This window comes from Lissotriton helveticus, chromosome 12 (assembly GCF_964261635.1).
Source record: "Lissotriton helveticus chromosome 12, aLisHel1.1, whole genome shotgun sequence".
In the NCBI taxonomy this organism is placed as follows: domain Eukaryota; kingdom Metazoa; phylum Chordata; class Amphibia; order Caudata; family Salamandridae; genus Lissotriton; species Lissotriton helveticus.
This window is the reverse complement of record NC_136073.1, coordinates 843,373,511-843,392,599: the sequence shown is the minus strand read 5'-3', so window position 1 is coordinate 843,392,599 and position 19,089 is coordinate 843,373,511. Positions and strand designations below refer to the sequence as shown.

The 19,089-nt window shown below is 45.6% G+C and overlaps 1 protein-coding gene across 1 annotated transcript in view; it reads right to left on the bottom strand.

Moving 5' to 3' along the window:
* Nucleotides 1-19,089, bottom strand: part of LOC144798879 (phospholipid-transporting ATPase IK-like) — a 441,858-nt gene that overhangs the window by 131,440 nt on the left and 291,329 nt on the right. Inside the window, exon 16 of the mRNA XM_078669971.1 lies at nt 12,178-12,366. Coding sequence (XP_078526097.1) covers nt 12,178-12,366 — 189 coding nt within the window. The remainder of the gene's footprint in view (nt 1-12,177; nt 12,367-19,089) is intronic.

Genomic DNA, 19,089 nt, shown 5'->3' with positions numbered 1-19,089 from the left:
TGTGGTCTATGTAGTTTCTTATTTTCATTTTTTGAACCCTCCATTGGGTATGTAGCTCATACCTGGCTTGGTGCACAGTCCATCGTGTCCCCAACAACTCATTTTCAAAGTTGTCAGAGAACCAGTACCTGAGACAGTCTCTGGTGGCACCCACCTGACCTAAATGCTTGCGCAGTCCAAAAAAGGAGGTTCAGTTGCGGTCAGGCTATGGCGCTCTTGTGGCGGTGCGTCGCATACGGCAGAACCACGCCGTTATATATATATGGATGAGCAAAGCCCTTGAGCTTTGAGAGGGAACCCTGCTCGCCACCAGCTCTCCGGCTCTGGACGCCTCTTGCTGCTCGCATTCTTGAGCTTCTTCGTTTTAAAATTGATTCTGACGCGTTTCAAGGCGATACACGCACCTTAATCATGGAGTCAGCAACAAAGGGAGCAGTAATTTCCGCCGCTTTCCTCTGACGGCCTTTTATTGCTGTAGAGAAAGCCACGTGATCGTGGCACATGCAAAGGCATGCTGGTGATGGTAGTCCTTAAAAGCGGTGAAAAACGGTGAAATGCCCTGAGTGGGCTCAGTCACTTTGTAAAATAAGCTTTCTTTATTTAAATGGACCTTAAGTAGGTCGAGGTTCAAGTCTGCGTGCTTCGTTTGCTTGTGGTAGTGAGCACTCTTAAGAAGCTGCAAATCGTTTCGCCTTCCGAGCTCTTCTCTCCCCGGCTGCATATATATATATATATATATATATATATATATATATATATATATATATATATATATATATATATATATATATATATATATATATACACGAAAACTACCTCTCCATCACAGAAGCAAAGAGGACACAGCGGGGAACTTGACAGGGGTTCTTTATTTAGCAGCTTGTGTGGCATAATGCATTTCGGCTCCCATGAGCCTTCCTCAGGTGCAGTCTAATGATACTAACTGCAGCTCCCAGAATCCATCTCTCCAGTAACACCGGGTGCGGGGCTGTATTATTGTCCTGCAATGGAAGCTGAATTGCCAGGTAAGGGAGGAAGTTTAATGTTGTGGCCAAACCCCAAAGCTAAAATCCAGAACCCACTCAAGTCCCCAACGTTCTGCCCCTGAATTCACAGTCAAGCTGGGCCGTGAATCGGTGAGTCCATGATCCCTCTTCCCCGTGCAGTCATGGGCTGTATTGCACAGCGCCACTTGCCAGGCTTGATCCGGAGGCGGTCCTGCAGGGTCCGATACCTCGGAAAAACAAAATGCCACTTCACCAGTATGCTGCAGGACACTTGTAGAACGGGTCCTCTGAACGCGCACTGGCAAGCGCGTGAAATATCTTAAAACTACCTCTCCATCACAGAAGCAAAGAGGACACAGCGGGGAACTTGACAGGGGTTCTTTATTAGCAGCTTGTGTGGCATAATGCATTTCGGCTCCCATGAGCCTTCCTCAGATGCCGTCGCTGTAACAAGGTGAATCCAACTTCCTCCTTTAAAGTATTAAGGCCCTCCCAATGTCGTGAGGTCAGCTAGCTCCGCTAAATAGGTTGCAGCTGTAGTCTAATGATACGAACTGCAGCTCCCAGAATCCATCTCTCCAGTAACACCGGGTGCGGGGCTGTATTATTGCCCTGCAATGGATGCTGAATTGCCAGGTAAGGGAGGAAGTTTAATGTTGTGGCCAAACCCCAAAGCTAAAATCTTAAAATAAAGAAAGAGGCATGGTGGGAATACCCTGACCCTCTAGGCCTCTTGCGGGACACCAGGGCAAAAAAATAAATATATATATATATATATATATATATATATATATATATATATATATATATATATATATATAAAGACAACTTTTTCCTCCCAGTTCGAAGAAAATTGCACAGACTACTCACGATGCTTCAATGATTTTATTTACACGAAGTCAGCAGCTCCCTACCGACGCGTTGCGCCACTTAAGGCTTGGTCACGGTGAATGTGATCAGTTACAAGCTTCTATTTACATCTTAAGTCATTAACATAAACAAAGGACTTTTCGTGTTGGGTTACACAGACTATCTTGTAGTCACCATCTTGGAGTGTGTCATAATATCGTTATTGCCACCAAACTATACACAAATTAAATTTGCAGCGTTTTACCAGTTTCTACATATTTACATTGCGTTTGCTTCATGTCGCCCAAGTGGGCTAATCATTTTAATTGATACACTGTTAAATTTATCAATAATTCCTAACATTTAGAATTATTGTAGCGCCTGTTTGGGCTTTTGTAACCTTATATACACAATATTAATAGTTGTGTTTCAACAAATCATAAAGTCCAACAAATGTATCGCCTGATCTGGCTTAAGTCATGCCCCAGTGGGCTCGTGTACCAAGTCGCAATGCCTGAACTGATACGCTCCACAATTTACAAAAAGTCTTGCCCCAGTGGGCTAATCGTGAGTGGCTCTCCTTGTCTCCAAAACAATGTTACGTTTGTCCTCCAGATCTTATTGCATGTTCCTGCATGAAAAAGATGTAATTATTTAAAATTCATGAATTCAACATATATACATTTTAAAAACTAGAGAGAGATATCAGGACCTTATTGCATTTTCATAGGTGGACTGCCATTTCTTCACTACAATTCATACCATTTGGATGTAAGGTCTCAAAGTCAATGATATATTTCGACTCAAGAATTCTCAGCTGTCGCAACCTATCACCACCCCTTACATTTTCTTTGACTGCATCAAGTACCACAAATTTTAACAAATTATCATTCTGATTATGGTGTGTCTTGTAATGTCGGGCAACCGGGTAAAGTTCGTTATTATTCCTAATTGCCCGTTTGTGTTCTAATATCCTAATTTTTGCCCTGTGTTTGGTGCTTCCGATGTAAACTTTCCCACAGGGACAAATTAAACAATACACACAATATTCAGTGTTACAGTCAAAGTTGCCCATGATGGAAAATGGCCTGGAGCTGTTGGGCATCTGGATTTTCTTGCAGTTCGTACTTCCTTTACAAGCCTTGCACTTCATACAACACTCAAATCCTGCTTTATTCCTGGCTGTGGTCTTCTTTTTTGACGAAACCATATTTACGCTTAGCTCGTCTTTCAGTGATCTTCCCTTGCGAAAAGTGATCTGGGGGTTCTCTGTTATGTGTTTGCTCAGGAATTTATCGGTAGTTAGAATTGGCCAGTTTTTTGTCAGTATCTTCCTCACCTGATACGCTTGCCCAGAATAGGTAGTAATGAATCTTACTGTCCCTTCCTCCTCACTCACATTTCTTTGTTTGGGTACTAGTAATTCAGTTCTTGCCATGCTATCAACTCTGACTATTGCTTGATTGATGGTTTTTGCAGGGTAACCTCTCTCCTTAAACCTGTCTATCATCACTTGTTTTTCTTTCTCAAAGTTGAAGCTATCACTACTATTGCGTTTGGCTCTTAACAGCTCACCGAAAGGTATACTCTGTATGAGACTGTAGGGGTGAGCACTAGTCGCAAACAGCAGGCTGTTCCCCGCTGTATCTTTTCTGTGTAGGCTAGTGGACAGTTTGTTATTTTTGACCTCCACTACGGTGTCAAGAAAGATGACCTTCTCACTACTTATGTGAGAGGTTAGTTTGATGTTCATCTCATTATCATTTAAACTGGCAATATATCTTCTGGCACTCACTTCATCTCCCCTCCAGATGCAAAAGATATCATCTATAAAGCGAATCCAGAGTATCACCCTTTCCTCCTGGTCGCCTTGGCTACTGGACACCTGCTCCTCCCACCAGCCAATGAATAAATTCGCGTAGCTGGGGGCGAAGCAGGTGCCCATCGCCGTGCCCTGTATCTGCCTGTACAGTTGATCGTTGAAATAAAAAAAGTTGTTGGATAGACAAAATTGTGTCATTTTAATCAACATATCACTGTGTGACTGGGCAGTGATTGATCTCGCTCTAAGGAAGTGTCTGACTGCCTGGATGCCAGTTTCATGTTTAATTGATGTGTATAAACTGGTCACATCCATAGTTATTAATAAATAGTCAGATTCCCAGGTTAGGTCATGAATTAGGTTTAAGAAGTGCATGGTGTCTCTGAGGTAAGCAGGTAGGGACATTACAAAAGGTCTCAGGAAGTAATCTATATATTTGGATGTTACATCCAATTGTGACCCCATCGATGACACAATAGGTCTCCCTGGTGGACATAGTGGGTTCTTGTGTAATTTTGGCAGTAGATATAAGACCGGTGTTTTCGGGTATTTACATTTCAGTCCTAGGTATTCTCCCTTTTCCAAAATTCCCTGTTCATACCAGTTCAATAGCATGCCATCATATGTCATTTGGGAGTCATGTAGTTCCTCCATAGATGCTTTACAATAACATTGTGTGTCATCAAGTTGTGATAGACCTTCTCTCAGATATTCAGTCTTGCCCCACACCACAACATTTCCTCCCTTATCCGAATTGCGAATTACAATCGAATCATCATTTTTAAGGGAATCAAGTGCCTCATATTGCAATCTAGACAAATTATATTTAGCCAATCCAGCAGTACTATAACGAATCTTCTTTAGATCTTTAGTAACGCTCCGCTCAAAAACATCAATTGCATCACTCTTTCGTTGGGGTTATCTTTTTGTCCAATGAGGAGAATGGACTATGTTCAAACACGAATAGATACTTTTTGCTTTATTCGTAAATTGAAATTGAAAAAATGGTTTCAAAATCAAGCAGTGAGTGTGTCTACAAATACGGTTTCCAATGGTTTAACTGATTCGCTAATGCCAGATGTGACCCCTATACAAGAGAGAAATGAGGTTGACATATTGGGAGACACCGTCTCTAACACTGACAGTGATGCAGTAACGACAGCATTACCTTGCAAAAGTGGCTTTAAGCCAAAATCCACATTTGTTCCTCTTGTCCAGAGTGATGCAATTGATGTTTTTGAGCGGAGCGTTACTAAAGATCTAAAGAAGATTCGTTATAGTACTGCTGGATTGGCTAAATATAATTTGTCTAGATTGCAATATGAGGCACTTGATTCCCTTAAAAATGATGATTCGATTGTAATTCGCAATTCGGATAAGGGAGGAAATGTTGTGGTGTGGGGCAAGACTGAATATCTGAGAGAAGGTCTATCACAACTTGATGACACACAATGTTATTGTAAAGCATCTATGGAGGAACTACATGACTCCCAAGTGACATATGATGGCATGCTATTGAACTGGTATGAACAGGGAATTTTGGAAAAGGGAGAATACCTAGGACTGAAATGTAAATATGCGAAAACACTGGTCTTATATCTACTGCCAAAATTACACAAGAACCCACTATGTCCACCAGGGAGACCTATTGTGTCATCGATGGGGTCACAATTGGAGGTAACATCCAAATATATAGATTACTTCCTGAGACCTTTTGTAATGTCCCTACCTGCTTACCTCAGAGACACCATGCACTTCTTAAACCTAATTCATGACCTAACCTGGGAATCTGACTATTTATTAATAACTATGGATGTGACCAGTTTATACACATCAATTAAACATGAAACTGGCATCCAGGCAGTCAGACACTTCCTTAGAGCGAGATCAATCACTGCCCAGTCACACAGTGATATGTTGATTAAAATGACACAATTTTGTCTATCCAACAACTTTTTTTATTTCAACGATCAACTGTACAGGCAGATACAGGGCACGGCGATGGGCACCTGCTTCGCCCCCAGCTACGCGAATTTATTAATGGGCTGGTGGGAGGAGCAGGTGTCCAGTAGCCAAGGCGACCAGGAGGAAAGGGTGATACTCTGGATTCGCTTTATAGATGATATCTTTTGCATCTGGAGGGGAGATGAAGTGAGTGCCAGAAGATATATTGCCAGTTTAAATGATAATGAGATGAACATCAAACTAACCTCTCACATAAGTAGTGAGAAGGTCATCTTTCTTGACACCGTAGTGGAGGTCAAAAATAACAAACTGTCCACTAGCCTACACAGAAAAGATACAGCGGGGAACAGCCTGCTGTTTGCGACTAGTGCTCACCCCTACAGTCTCATACAGAGTATACCTTTCGGTGAGCTGTTAAGAGCCAAACGCAATAGTAGTGATAGCTTCAACTTTGAGAAAGAAAAACAAGTGATGATAGACAGGTTTAAGGAGAGAGGTTACCCTGCAAAAACCATCAATCAAGCAATAGTCAGAGTTGATAGCATGGCAAGAACTGAATTACTAGTACCCAAACAAAGAAATGTGAGTGAGGAGGAAGGGACAGTAAGATTCATTACTACCTATTCTGGGCAAGCGTATCAGGTGAGGAAGATACTGACAAAAAACTGGCCAATTCTAACTACCGATAAATTCCTGAGCAAACACATAACAGAGAACCCCCAGATCACTTTTCGCAAGGGAAGATCACTGAAAGACGAGCTAAGCGTAAATATGGTTTCGTCAAAAAAGAAGACCACAGCCAGGAATAAAGCAGGATTTGAGTGTTGTATGAAGTTCAAGGCTTGTAAAGGAAGTACGAACTGCAAGAAAATCCAGATGCCCAACAGCTCCAGGCCATTTTCCATCATGGGCAACTTTGACTGTAACACTGAATATTGTGTGTATTGTTTAATTTGTCCCTGTGGGAAAGTTTACATCGGAAGCACCAAACACAGGGCAAAAATTAGGATATTAGAACACAAACGGGCAATTAGGAATAATAACGAACTTTACCCGGTTGCCCGACATTACAAGACACACCATAATCAGAATGATAATTTGTTAAAATTTGTGGTACTTGATGCAGTCAAAGAAAATGTAAGGGGTGGTGATAGGTTGCGACAGCTGAGAATTCTTGAGTCGAAATATATCATTGACTTTGAGACCTTTACATCCAAATGGTATGAATTGTAGTGAAGAAATGGCAGTCCACCTATGAAAATGCAATAAGGTCCTGATATCTCTCTCTAGTTTTTAAAATGTATATATGTTGAATTCATGAATTTTAAATAATTACATCTTTTTCATGCAGGAACATGCAATAAGATCTGGAGGACAAACGTAACATTGTTTTGGAGACAAGGAGAGCCACTCACGATTAGCCCACTGGGGCAAGACTTTTTGTAAATTGTGGAGCGTATCAGTTCAGGCATTGCGACTTGGTACACGAGCCCACTGGGGCATGACTTAAGCCAGATCAGGCGATACATTTGTTGGACTTTATGATTTGTTGAAACACAACTATTAATATTGTGTATATAAGGTTACAAAAGCCCAAACAGGCGCTACAATAATTCTAAATGTTAGGAATTATTGATAAATTTAACAGTGTATCAATTAAAATGATTTGCCCACTTGGGCGACATGAAGCAAACGCAATGTAAATATGTAGAAACTGGTAAAACGCTGCAAATTTAATTTGTGTATAGTTTGGTGGCAATAACGATATTATGACACACTCCAAGATGGCGACTACAAGATAGTCTGTGTAACCCAACACGAAAAGTCCTTTGTTTATGTTAATGACTTAAGATGTAAATAGAAGCTTGTAACTGATCACATTCACCGTGACCAAGCCTTAAGTGGCGAAACGCGTCGGTAGGGAGCTGCTGACTTCGTGTAAATAAAATCATTGAAGCATCGTGAGTAGTCTGTGCAATTTTCTTCGAACTGGGAGGAAAAAGTTGTCTTTGTAAATAGGGTGGCCGGCACCCGCACAGACTCGCCGTAACCAGAGACTGGGAACAGCCGGGAATGGTTGTCGTACATATATATATATATATATATATAATTACTGCAAAAACACGGAGGGGTTGCGTATCCGCTGTAAATTTTGGGAAAAAACCAAGCGCAGTCGTCTGTCCCTGTTTTATTATAGCCCCCGGATGGGCCATGTTCCGGGGCATACTACAAAAATAGGAGGGGGGAGCATGGGCCCCCCTCCTAGGGTTTATGAAAGCCCGGGGGACGCAATGTGCGCGGGCAAATGTGTATAAATGAATGCGGGGAGGCTTGCGCCGCACCCCCGGGGACCGCCACCTGCTCGGAGCACTCTAAAATATGTATGCGGGCAGGCCCGATTGGTCTGCGTAAGCCCCGGGGACCACCACCTCCCCAGGGCAAATCACAGTAACATAATTTGAGGGGCCAGAGAAGCCCCCCCTCACAGCTGTGCCCGATAGACCACCACCTCCCTGGGGCAAATCACGGGAAAATTATGTGGTGGGTGCTGCCTACGCAGCCCTATGGGACCCCCCCCCCCTCCCCAAGGCAATTTATTAGAAACATGGGGTACCACTACCTCCCTGGGGTTAAATTCTACAATAGAGGGGGGCCATTTATGGTCCTGTGGACCGCCACCCCCAAGTCTGGCTCCTGCTACTTCTGAGGTGCTTACCCTCAGGAGGTAGCTGTTTGCTTTTGCTTGCTGGGAGCAGACGACACCTGCAAAGCAAAAGCAATCATAACTCCGCTTTCTACAAGCCAGAGCTATCAAACAGCTCAGGCTTGCAGAAAGCGGAGATTTAATCTGTTTTCTTGCTCATAAATATGCGTGCAGGGGAACAAATAAAAACACTGCTCCCACAAGCAGGGAGCTGCTATTTAAAGCAGCTCCCTGCTTGCAGCAGCAACGCCGGCTTCTGCAGGAGGTGGAGAGCTAGTTCGGACTGCGGGGCCTTGAGACCTGTGGTCCCATCACAGAATGGGTGCCTTGGGGGCACCCAGGACACATGGTCGGGCCCCAGGTGATAGGGTCACTGGGACTGAAATCAGCCCGAGGAGGAGCCCTCCTCCCCTATACAGTAGAAATAAAGGAGTAAAAAGAGGTAACATTAAGCCAGCAATGAGCAGAAAGAGGCAAAATAGAGATCTGTAAATGAGCAGAAAGAGGCAAAATAATGGCCAGCAGTGAGTAGAAAGAGGCAAAATAGAGATCTGTAAATGAGCAGAAAGAGGCAAAATAATGGCCAGCAGTGAGTAGAAAGAGGCAAAATAGAGATCAGAAATGAGCAGAAGCAGGCAAAATAAAGCTCAGCAATGAGTAGAAAGAGGCAAGATAAAGGTGAGAAACAAGCAGAGAGGCAAAGAAAAGGTGAGAAACGAGCCGAAAGAGGCAGAATAGAGGTATAAAACGACCAGAAAAAGGCAAAATAAAGGTTAAAAATGAGCAGCAAGAGGCATAATTGAGGTCAAAATGAGCAGAAAGAGGCAGAATAAAAGTCAGAAATTAGCAGAAAGAGGCAAAATAAAGATGAAAAACGAGCAGAAGGAGGCAGAATAAAAGTCTGAAATGAGCAGAAAGAGGCAAAATCGAGGTTAGAAGTGAGCAGCAAGCGGACGAATAAAGGTCAGAACCTAGCAATAAGAAGCAGAATACAGGTCAGAAATGAACAGAAAGAGGAACCATAAAGGGCAGGTGCAAGCAGAAAGAGGAAAAATGAAGGTCTTAAATGATCAGAAAGAGGCAGAATAAAGGTCATAAAGAGGCAAAATAAAGGGCAGAAGGGAGCAGAAAGAGGACGGATAAAGGCAGAAACTAGCAGAAAAAGGCAAAATAGAGGTCAAAAACCAGCAGCAAGAGGCAATCTAAAGGTGAGAACCGATCAGAAAGAGGCAAAATAAAGGTCAGCTAAGACCACAGAGACAAAATAAAGGTGGAAATGAGCAGAAAGAGGCAAAATAAAGTTCAGCAATGAGAATAAAGAGTCAAAATAAAGGTGAGAGATGAGCAGAAAGAGGCAAATTAAAGGCCAGAAACCTGTACTAAAAGACATGGTTGGGCCTTGGGGTATTATGGGGTCCCCGGTGCCGAAATTAGCCTAGGGATCTGGGGGGCCAAGCAGCCCCTTTGCCCTGTGAGTTATGACCGGGGGACCCGTTGACTAGGGTCCCTGGGGCCATATGTGGCCAGGGAGAGGCTTTTTCCTAAAGAAGCGCAGGAGCCCATGCTTGGTTTTTTTTTTCGTTGTTGCTGCGACACTCACGCACCTACTCACTGAGACATTTGCGCACCCACTCACAGATCCACTCAGAGACTCACAGACCCACTCACAAACCCACTCTCAGACCCACTCAGAGACTCACGCACTCAATCACAAACCCACTCTCAGACCCACTCAGAGACTCACGCACTCAATCACAGACCTAGTGAGGCACTTATGCAGCCATTCCTAGGTCCACTCAGACACACACACCCACTCATACACATTGAAACCTTCACTCAGGCACTCAATCACACACCCACTGAGACACTAGCACTCAGTCACACACTCACTCCAAAAGGTTACAGGTTACAGTTAGGAAATAAAATTAGAAAAACCTTAGAATTTAACTTAAACTAAGGTTACAGAAATGTTACAGTTATGAAATAGAAAATTCACTGAAAAAAGCATAGGTTCCAGGTATGATATAGTTAGGAAATAGAATTTAAAAATCCTTAGAAATTAACTGAAAAAACCCAAAGGTTACAGGTACGTTATAGTTAGGCTTAGATTTCACTCTTACAAAGCCAGTGAAATTCAGCAGTTATGTTTACCTGCGCTAATTATAACTTGCACCCCACTATGCACTTCTTATGACCTCACATTAATAAATCAATCATAACCTGGTCAGTGACATCACTGATGACATGTCAAATTGCATCACTGACGACATCACTGATGATATCATTCACAGAACCACTCACACGCCCACTGCCACTCCCATACAATGTCTCAAACACCCACTCATAAACCTACACAACCATTAACAACATACAAGTGCTCACACAACCACTCACTCATTACATGGAGCCACTTACACACCCACTCACTCACTCATACAGGCACTCACACAACCACTCACCCATATTGCTACTCATACAACCATTCACTTACCCATACAGCCACTCATAGGGCCTTATACTCACCCAAACAGCTAGTCACACACCCACTTATTCACCTATACATCCACTCACAGACCCATTCACTCACCCGTACAGTCTCTTAACACAGCAACTCACTCACCCATAAAAGCACTCACACACCCACACAGCCACTTACATACCCATTCACACATCCATATAGGCACTAACACATCCAGTCACTCACCCATACATTCATTCACATGGACACTTACTCTTCATTACAGCCAGTCACACACAACTCACTTAACCAAGCATCCTCTCAAACAGTCACTCACCCCGACAACCACTTATACACCCACTCACAGGCTCATACAGACACTCACACACTCAGTCACCCATACAGCCACTGACACCCACTCACTCACCAGTACAGTTACTCACATAGCCACTCACTCACCCATGCAGCTACTCACACACCTACTTATATACTGATACAGCCACTCACACACCCACACAGATACCCACTCACACACATATACACACGGCCAGTCACATAATATTTGTTAGAAATACTATCACGCACTAGTAGTTCAGAAAGTATACTATTTAACTTTTTTAATACCATGGTATATATGTTTAACACTCATATACTTTTAGAAAACACTCACTGGATGATGTAATCAGTAATGTCTTCAGTGATGTCATTTGAGATGTCATCTGTGAAGTCACTGACCATGTCTTGAGTGATGTAATATGTGAGGTCATAGTCAGTGAATTGTGGGGGCGTAAATGATAGTTATCTCAGGTAACTATAACTGCAGAATTTATCTGGTTTTGTATGATTGAAACATGAGCCTAACTTTAATGTCCTTGTAGCCTTTGTTTTTTTCAACAACAAAAAATGCTTTAGGAAGTTGTCTTCAGGGAGAAAAAGTCAACCGGTCCTCCATGCCCCGTGTAATTGTGGTTAATTGGCATTGTGGAGGTACGCCGAAAGTCCTCAGGTTGTGACAGTGGAATCGTTTTTGGTGACTGGGTTGTGGCTTGGTCAGCAAAGGTAGGTCCAGCGCTACATTGGTGCTTTTGCAGCCTGTCTGCTAAATCCCAAGTAAAGCCCTAAGAAAGTCATAGGCATAGGTTTTCTTGGTTGGCTGTCCATACTCTTTATTTTGCCTTTAATGTTGGTACAATGTCAGTAAAGTTAGCAGGTTATTCTAGGTTTCTCCTTTGACACCACACACCCATACTCCTCCCTACCATCTTTCCTGTGATTCTATCAAACCTGCCCCTTCTCAGTTCTCACCACACATCTATCCCTAGCTTGCAACATTTCCTCCGAGTACACTCTCCCTGCTCCCGGAGCCTCTCACCTAGAATTGACATCCTTTTGCGAGTGCTGTTGAAGTCCAGCAGGGCCAGTACTTGATAAATTCTCTCTACTCCGAGCTCACTGACCGTGATAGTGTCCTGAGTCCGTGCAAGAAACACGTACCCAAAATTCCTGGCAGCTGTGACAAGAGCTTCTTCGTCTGGAGAGGCTGCCTGGTAAACAAGCTCACCTGGAAAAGAAGGATGCAAGCGGTGACAATTTGTTCAGCTCTGTAATTTTACTATCAGACTCCACACTAGGTTGCAGTTATAACTGTGCTAGCAAACAACTAAAGCAGAGTCAAGATTGCTTACTATCTGAGGTATCACGTGTTACATAGGCAAGCACGTTTCTAGGGCAGCGGCTATAAACCTGTGGTCTAGGTATCCACGCCTGCTTAAAAAATGAAATCATATTAACAGATTATTAAAGCGTATATTAATAAAGAAGCAAACATGAAAATGTTCTGACATGTGGTAAATGTGAAGGAATTTGAAGTAGGAGGCTAAAAATTAAGTTGTTATCCTGAGAGTGATTCTTGGGAGCAGAGCAAATGCATCAACCAGGATATAGTAGGGATGATGGGTGGCCTCAATTTAATTTAGAAAACTTCCAATCTTCCTATTAAAAGTGCAATTTTTTTTATTCTAATTTGATTGTGACTTAAATAAAATATTTCTGCATTTTTCTATTTGGTGAATACTTGTTTCTGTATATTTGTGTAATTTATTTTGTTAAATCATTGAAATTGCTTAGGCCTAGGTCCACTGCTTCCAGTATTGACTCGATGGGGAGTCCCCAGATTCCAGGAAGGATTAGGTTGGGGTACACAGAAGTCTAAAGGCTAAGAACTACTGTTCTAGGTGCGTTCACTGTGCCACTTGTCGTCCTGTCATAAGGTCTGAGGCAATTTTTATGGATTTCATGATGGCAACATGCTGCTTGATGGCACGTCGAATGATATTGATGCCATTTTCCATGCCAGTATTTTTTGAGGACATGATTCCAAGTTGATGCATTGCAGACCCCTTGCACTTCAACATAAACTTCAACGGGCCCACTGTTAGCATTCACCTTTTGAAAATCATGCTTCGGCTTAGTGAGGTTGGTGCAAAACAGCTTATTTCATTAAAGAGCAAGGTCTAAAAACACAAAGCAATATTTTTCGGAATTGTAAAACCTGCAAAGTACATTTTGTAAATAGTGCCTAATCCTGATGATTACCCTCCTCCTAAGTGCTCACAACTTTGATATCCAAGGAATCTGAAGCATCCTTGTGATGTGAAATGAATGATCAATCAATCATAGCATTTTTAAAGTGCACTACTTACCCGTGAGGTTCTCAAGGCGATGGGGGTAGGAGGTGCTGCTACTGCTCGAAAAGCCAGGTCTTGAGGAGTCTTCTGAAGGACAGCAGGTCTTGGGTCTGCTGTAGGTGGATGGGGAGAGTGTTCCAGGTCTTGGCAGCGAGGTGGGAGAACGATCTGCCGCCGGAGGTCGCTCTTCGGATGCGGGGGACTGTGGCGAGGGCGAGGTCGGCGGAGCTGGCGGGTGGGGGTGTAGAAGCTGAGCCATCTGTTGATGTACACCGGTCCGGTGTTGTGGAGTGCCTTATGTGCGTGGGTGAGGAGCTTGAAGGTGATCCTCTTGTTGACGGGGAGCCAGTGCAGGTCTCTCAGGTGGGGTGTGTTGTGGCTGCGGCGAGGGATGTCGAGGATCAGGCGCGCAGAGGCGTTCGGGATGCGTTGATGCCGTTTCAGGAGTTTGGCCGAGGCTCCTGCATAGAGGGCATTCCCGTAGTCCAACCTGCTGCTGACGAGGGCCAGGGTGACCGTTCTTGTTTCGGTGGGGATCCACATGTAGATCTTGAGGAGCATGCGGAGGGTATTGAAGCAGGAGAAAGAGACGGAGTTGACCTGCTTAGTCATGGAAAGGGTGGAGTCAAGGATGACCCCTAGGTTGCGTGCATGGTCGGTGGGTGTTGGAGCTGTTCCTAGTGCGGTCGGCTACCAGGAGTCATCCCAGGCCGAAGGGCTGGTTCCGAGGATGAGGACCTCCGTCTTGTCCGAGTTCAGTTTCAGTCGGCTGTTCCTCATCCATTCAGCGATGGCCTTCATTCCTTCGTGGAGGTTGGTTTTGGCGGTGAGGGCAGTCGTGCGACGTGGGTGAGCGGTGCCATGTAGATGTTGAACAGTGTTGGGCTGAGGGATGAGCCTTGGGGTATGCGGCAGATGATCTCGGTAGCTTCGGAGCGGAAGGGGGGGAGGCGGGCGCACTGTGTCCTGCCGGAGAGGAAGGAGGTGGTCCAGTCCAGGGCCTTCTCTTGGATGCCGGCATCGTGGAGGCGTGTGCGTAGTGTGCGGTGGCAGACCGTGTCGAGGCAGCTGATAGGACCAGGAGGATGAGGGCCGCGGTTTCTCCATTGTCAAGTAGGGTCCTGATGTCATCGGTGGCGGCGATGAAGGCAGTTTCGGTGCTGTGGCTGCTGTGGAACCCGGACTGGGATGGGTCCAGGATGCTGTTCTCCTCGAGGTAGCTGGTCAGTTGTTTGTTGACGGTCTTCTCGATGACCTTCGTCAGGAACGGGAGCAGGGAGATGGGCCGGAGGTTCTTCAGGTCCTTGGGGTCCGCCTTTGGTTTCTTGAGTAAGGCGTTGATCTCGGCATGCTTCCAGCTCTCCAGTAAGGTAGCTGTCTCGAAGGAAATGTTGATGGCTCTCCGGAGATGGGGTGCGATGGTGGTGCTGGCTTTGTTGAAAACGTGGTGAGGGCATGGGTCTGACGGCGATCCGGAATGGATGGTGTTCATGATCTTGATGGTGTCTTCGTTATTAAAGTTGGTCCAGGAGAGCAGGCGGTTGGTGCGGATGGTGGTTGTGGGGGCCGAGGTCTCATGGTTGTTGGGGCGGTCGTGGCGTTGAAGCTGTTATGGATGTCTGTGATTTTGCGATGGAAGAAGGTGGTCAGTGAGTCGCACAGGTCCTGCGAAGGTGGGATGTCGTTGGTGTTGGAGCTGGGATTGGAGGGTTCTTTCACGATGCTGAAGAGCTCTTTGCTGTTGTGTGCGTTGTTGTCTAGGCGGTCTTTGAAAGAGGCTCTTTTGGCGGTTCTGATGAGGTGATGGTGTCTGCGGGTGGCGTTTTTGTGGGCTGCGTAGCTGTCTGGTGTTCGTTCTCTGAGCCAGTTCTTCTCTAGCTTCCGGCAGGTTTGCTTGGAGGCCTGAAGGTCTTCAGTGAACCAGCTGGCTTCCTTGCTGGAGTGGCTGTTGGAGGGTTTCCTGACCGGGGCGAGGGTGTTGGCGCAGTCGTCGATCCACTGTCTGAGGTTACAGGCAGCGGTGTCGGGGTCGGTGGGGTCGGCTGGTGGGCTCTGATCGAGGGTGGTGGTTAGCTGTTCTTTGGTGACTTTGCTCCAGCAGCGGCGAGGCATCTGTTGGGTGTGGTGGTGCGTGGTGGGTTTCCGGAAGGTGAAGTGGATGCAGTGATGGTCGGTCCAGTGGAGTTCAGTGGTGTGGTTGAAGGAGACGTGGGGACTTGCGGAGAAGATGGGGTCAAGCATGTGGCCGGCGAAGTGGGTGGGTGTTGTGACGAGTTTTCTGAGTCCGAGAATGGCTAGGTTGTCGATCAGGATAGTGGAGTTGGTGTTGTTGTTTTTCTCGAGGTGGAAGTTCAGGTCCCCAGTAGGATGTAGTCTGTGGAGGCGAGGGCGTGTGTCCTGACGAAGTCGGCGATGGAGTCACTGAACTGTGGTCGGGATCTGGGGGGGTCTGTAGATGAGGGTTCCTCTGAGGGAGGTGTTTGGGTCAGTGTGGATCTGGAAGTGCAGGTGTTCGGCAGTGCTGAGGGTGTCATCGGTGTTGGTCGAGACTCTGAGGGTGTTCCTGTGGACGATGGCTATTCCTCCTTCTACTCCGTTGGTGCAGTCCCTGCGGGTGATCTTGTAGCTTTCCAGGATGGCTGTGGTGATGTCGGGTGCCGAGGAGGGGTTCAGCCAGGGCTCCGTCAGGAAGGCGAGGTCTGGGGTGGTTGAGTCGAGTAAATCCCAGAGTTTAACGGCGTGTTTGTGGGCGGAGCGGGTTTTGAGAAGAATGCATCTGAGGTAGTTGGGTTCTTTCGAGCTCAGTGGGTTGGCGGGCCGGATGCTGGTGAAGCTTTAGTTCCGGCAGGAGAAGGGTCCTTGGGTACGCCTCGGGGCGTCCGGCGTTGAGTGCGTGGAGGGTGCTGGCATCGTAGCGGGGGCGGGCGTTGTGGCGTTCGTGGCTTCCTGGGGGTCTGGCGCCGGGCGCGGATGGGCGCAGGCGGGCTTGCCTTCGGTGCGTCCTCTTTGCGGCCTCCATATGAGGGGAGGTGGGAGGGAGGAGCAGCTTCTGTGCGCGTCTGCTTCGCGGCCTCCATATGAGGTGAGGTGGGAGGGAGGAGCAGCTGGGAGGCGGGAGCGGGGTGGCGAATGGGAGAGCAGGGGGCCAGGGACGCAGTGGCGGGGAAAAAACTGGTGAGGGACGGCGGGGGGAGCAAAGAGAAAACCGGGCACTGAGGAGAAGCAAAAGGAAAACAAAATAAGGCAAGCAAGCAAAGTCTGGCAAAACCGATTTAGGCAAGCAAAGCAAAGTCTGGCAAAAACAATGCAGCAGCATGGGGAGCGACCTGCCTGCGAGCAGGGTCAGAGGTCGCTCCTTTCACCGCTGCGTGGCCTCCATATGAGGGGATGATAACATAACACAGCAGCGTGTCACTCGCAATAGCACACACTAGGATGGTACCCCACTCTACTGTGCAGCACAACATAGCTTTAGAACCCAAACCCAGCGTAAAATCACATCATAAAATACCATAGAACACTGCACTGAAAAATAACTCATTGTGCCACAACAAACTCATCCCTCAGAACACTATCATTTTGTATGCCACATCGCATCATAATACAACATTTAGAACATGAACAATATTTAATGTTCTTCTATGTGGCTAAGTTACTAACCAACCATCCTGGAGCTCAGGGTTTCATGTCCTAGTTCAGCAGCTGACCATAAACAGTGGGATTCTAGGCATATTACAGTATTTCCCTTTGCCTTGCATGCTAAATATTTGTAATGCAAAGTAAACGTGTAAAACATTATAATAATCTTCCTTTTCTAAAACACCAGTTTCTGGTGCTCTGGTGACAGAAGTCTTCCACAGAGGCAGACGGGGGAACTTTTTGTTTTTTAATACCCCTTACTGCCAGGGTTTTCCTGGTGGTAACGGGCAGTAAGAAACATCTATGTCCGGCCATTCAAATTAGGCAAGCGGACATACAGTCAATTCTCTGATGGCCCTTACTCTGTTGGGCTGTTGGAGAAGTTTAGCGACGGCGGAGACGGAGTAGTCTCCCCAGATGTCAAAGTAAGATCCACCCACTTCAATATTCAGCAGGTGGACCATTATGTTGGTGGTAGGCATACTCCTTTGTCGTTGCAATGGGGTATGCTTACTGCCAATATATAAATCGAGTCCTTTATCTTTGACGTCAGACTTACAAATACTCGTAGTCTTCTTACTGTAACAATCCACTTCCAATAATTCATTATCCAAACTCAATAACGACATTTGAATTAATGTAGCAGTGCTATAGCTTTTAAATGCATTCTTACTTTGTAAATATCAAGATCGAAAGTGTAAGAACCACTGTCCTCCTCGGCTGAGCAACGGACTTCTTTTTTCAAGTAAACCCAGCATGCGGCAAAGCCTACTATTAGAACAGCTTTGCACTTAATATCAAACATGCATCTATTACCAACAAACTTTGATATTTTTCTGTCAGCTTGCACAGGTTGCTACTACCTCACTGAAAATCCCATGCAGATATTGATATGATGGTCCTTTAGCAAATAGTTTTGATTTTTGTGAGACTGGATTCAAACACTAAACAATACATCTTAAAGTACAGCAAGCTGGTTTTAACAGGGCATGTGTAGAGCTGTAAATGGTTGCATTGACACCACTCCATCAACTCAGTTAGTTGTCACCCCCTCAATCATACACTATATGTCCAGGCTAACTACTACGCCCTACTTCTACCAAAATCAATGATAAGCTACTGGACTACTGGACAGTACAAAACAACTCCACATTGAACAAACACGAACTGGAGACCCTCTGGTCCTCCCCCTCAAAGAACAAGATAACATCAACACTGGTCCAGACAAAATTCTGGCTACTGTACAAGACATACTGGGCAACCGCACGGCTAGCAACATTAGGACTTAGAGACACTAAGCTATGCTGGAACTGCGAGAGGGAAAAAGGAGATCTAGCTCACCTCATCTTCCAATGCCCTAAAGTTAAAAACTTCTGGGCAGAGATATTTATATTTATCAAAAAACTACTACTGGGGTGCACACTAAGACCAGACTTCCCAACCCTCACTACAGCATTTATAACAACTAACTTGAACTCACAACAAGACAGGGACCTCCTAGACCTCTTGCTAACGTCAGCAGTTAAGATGGTGGTCTCCAAGTGGTAGGATACAGGGAGGGCATCATTCAAGGGGTGGCTCAATTGGATAACTCACCTGAAATGCGCGGACAGCATCACTCTTCGCAATTCACCCTGGAAGCCAGCAACCAAGGGCATGTGGGATACACTAGATGAGTTCCTGGGACACTACGAACCCCCGTGAACACTGGAATTGCAGCCCATCCCACCAAAAGCAGGCCATGCCCACACACGAAGGTGTAATACGAGCATATCACCCCCGCGCACACCCCCTTCTTTTATTCTTTTTCTTTCTACACACACTTTTTCTCCTTTCCACCTTCCACTTACCTTCACTCTTATAGTAGGACAGTACTAAGGGGGCATCCAATCATGAATAAGGTAACTTGTACCACAAGCAGGTACGCCCAGCCGGGGATCCTACCCCGTGAAGAGCGA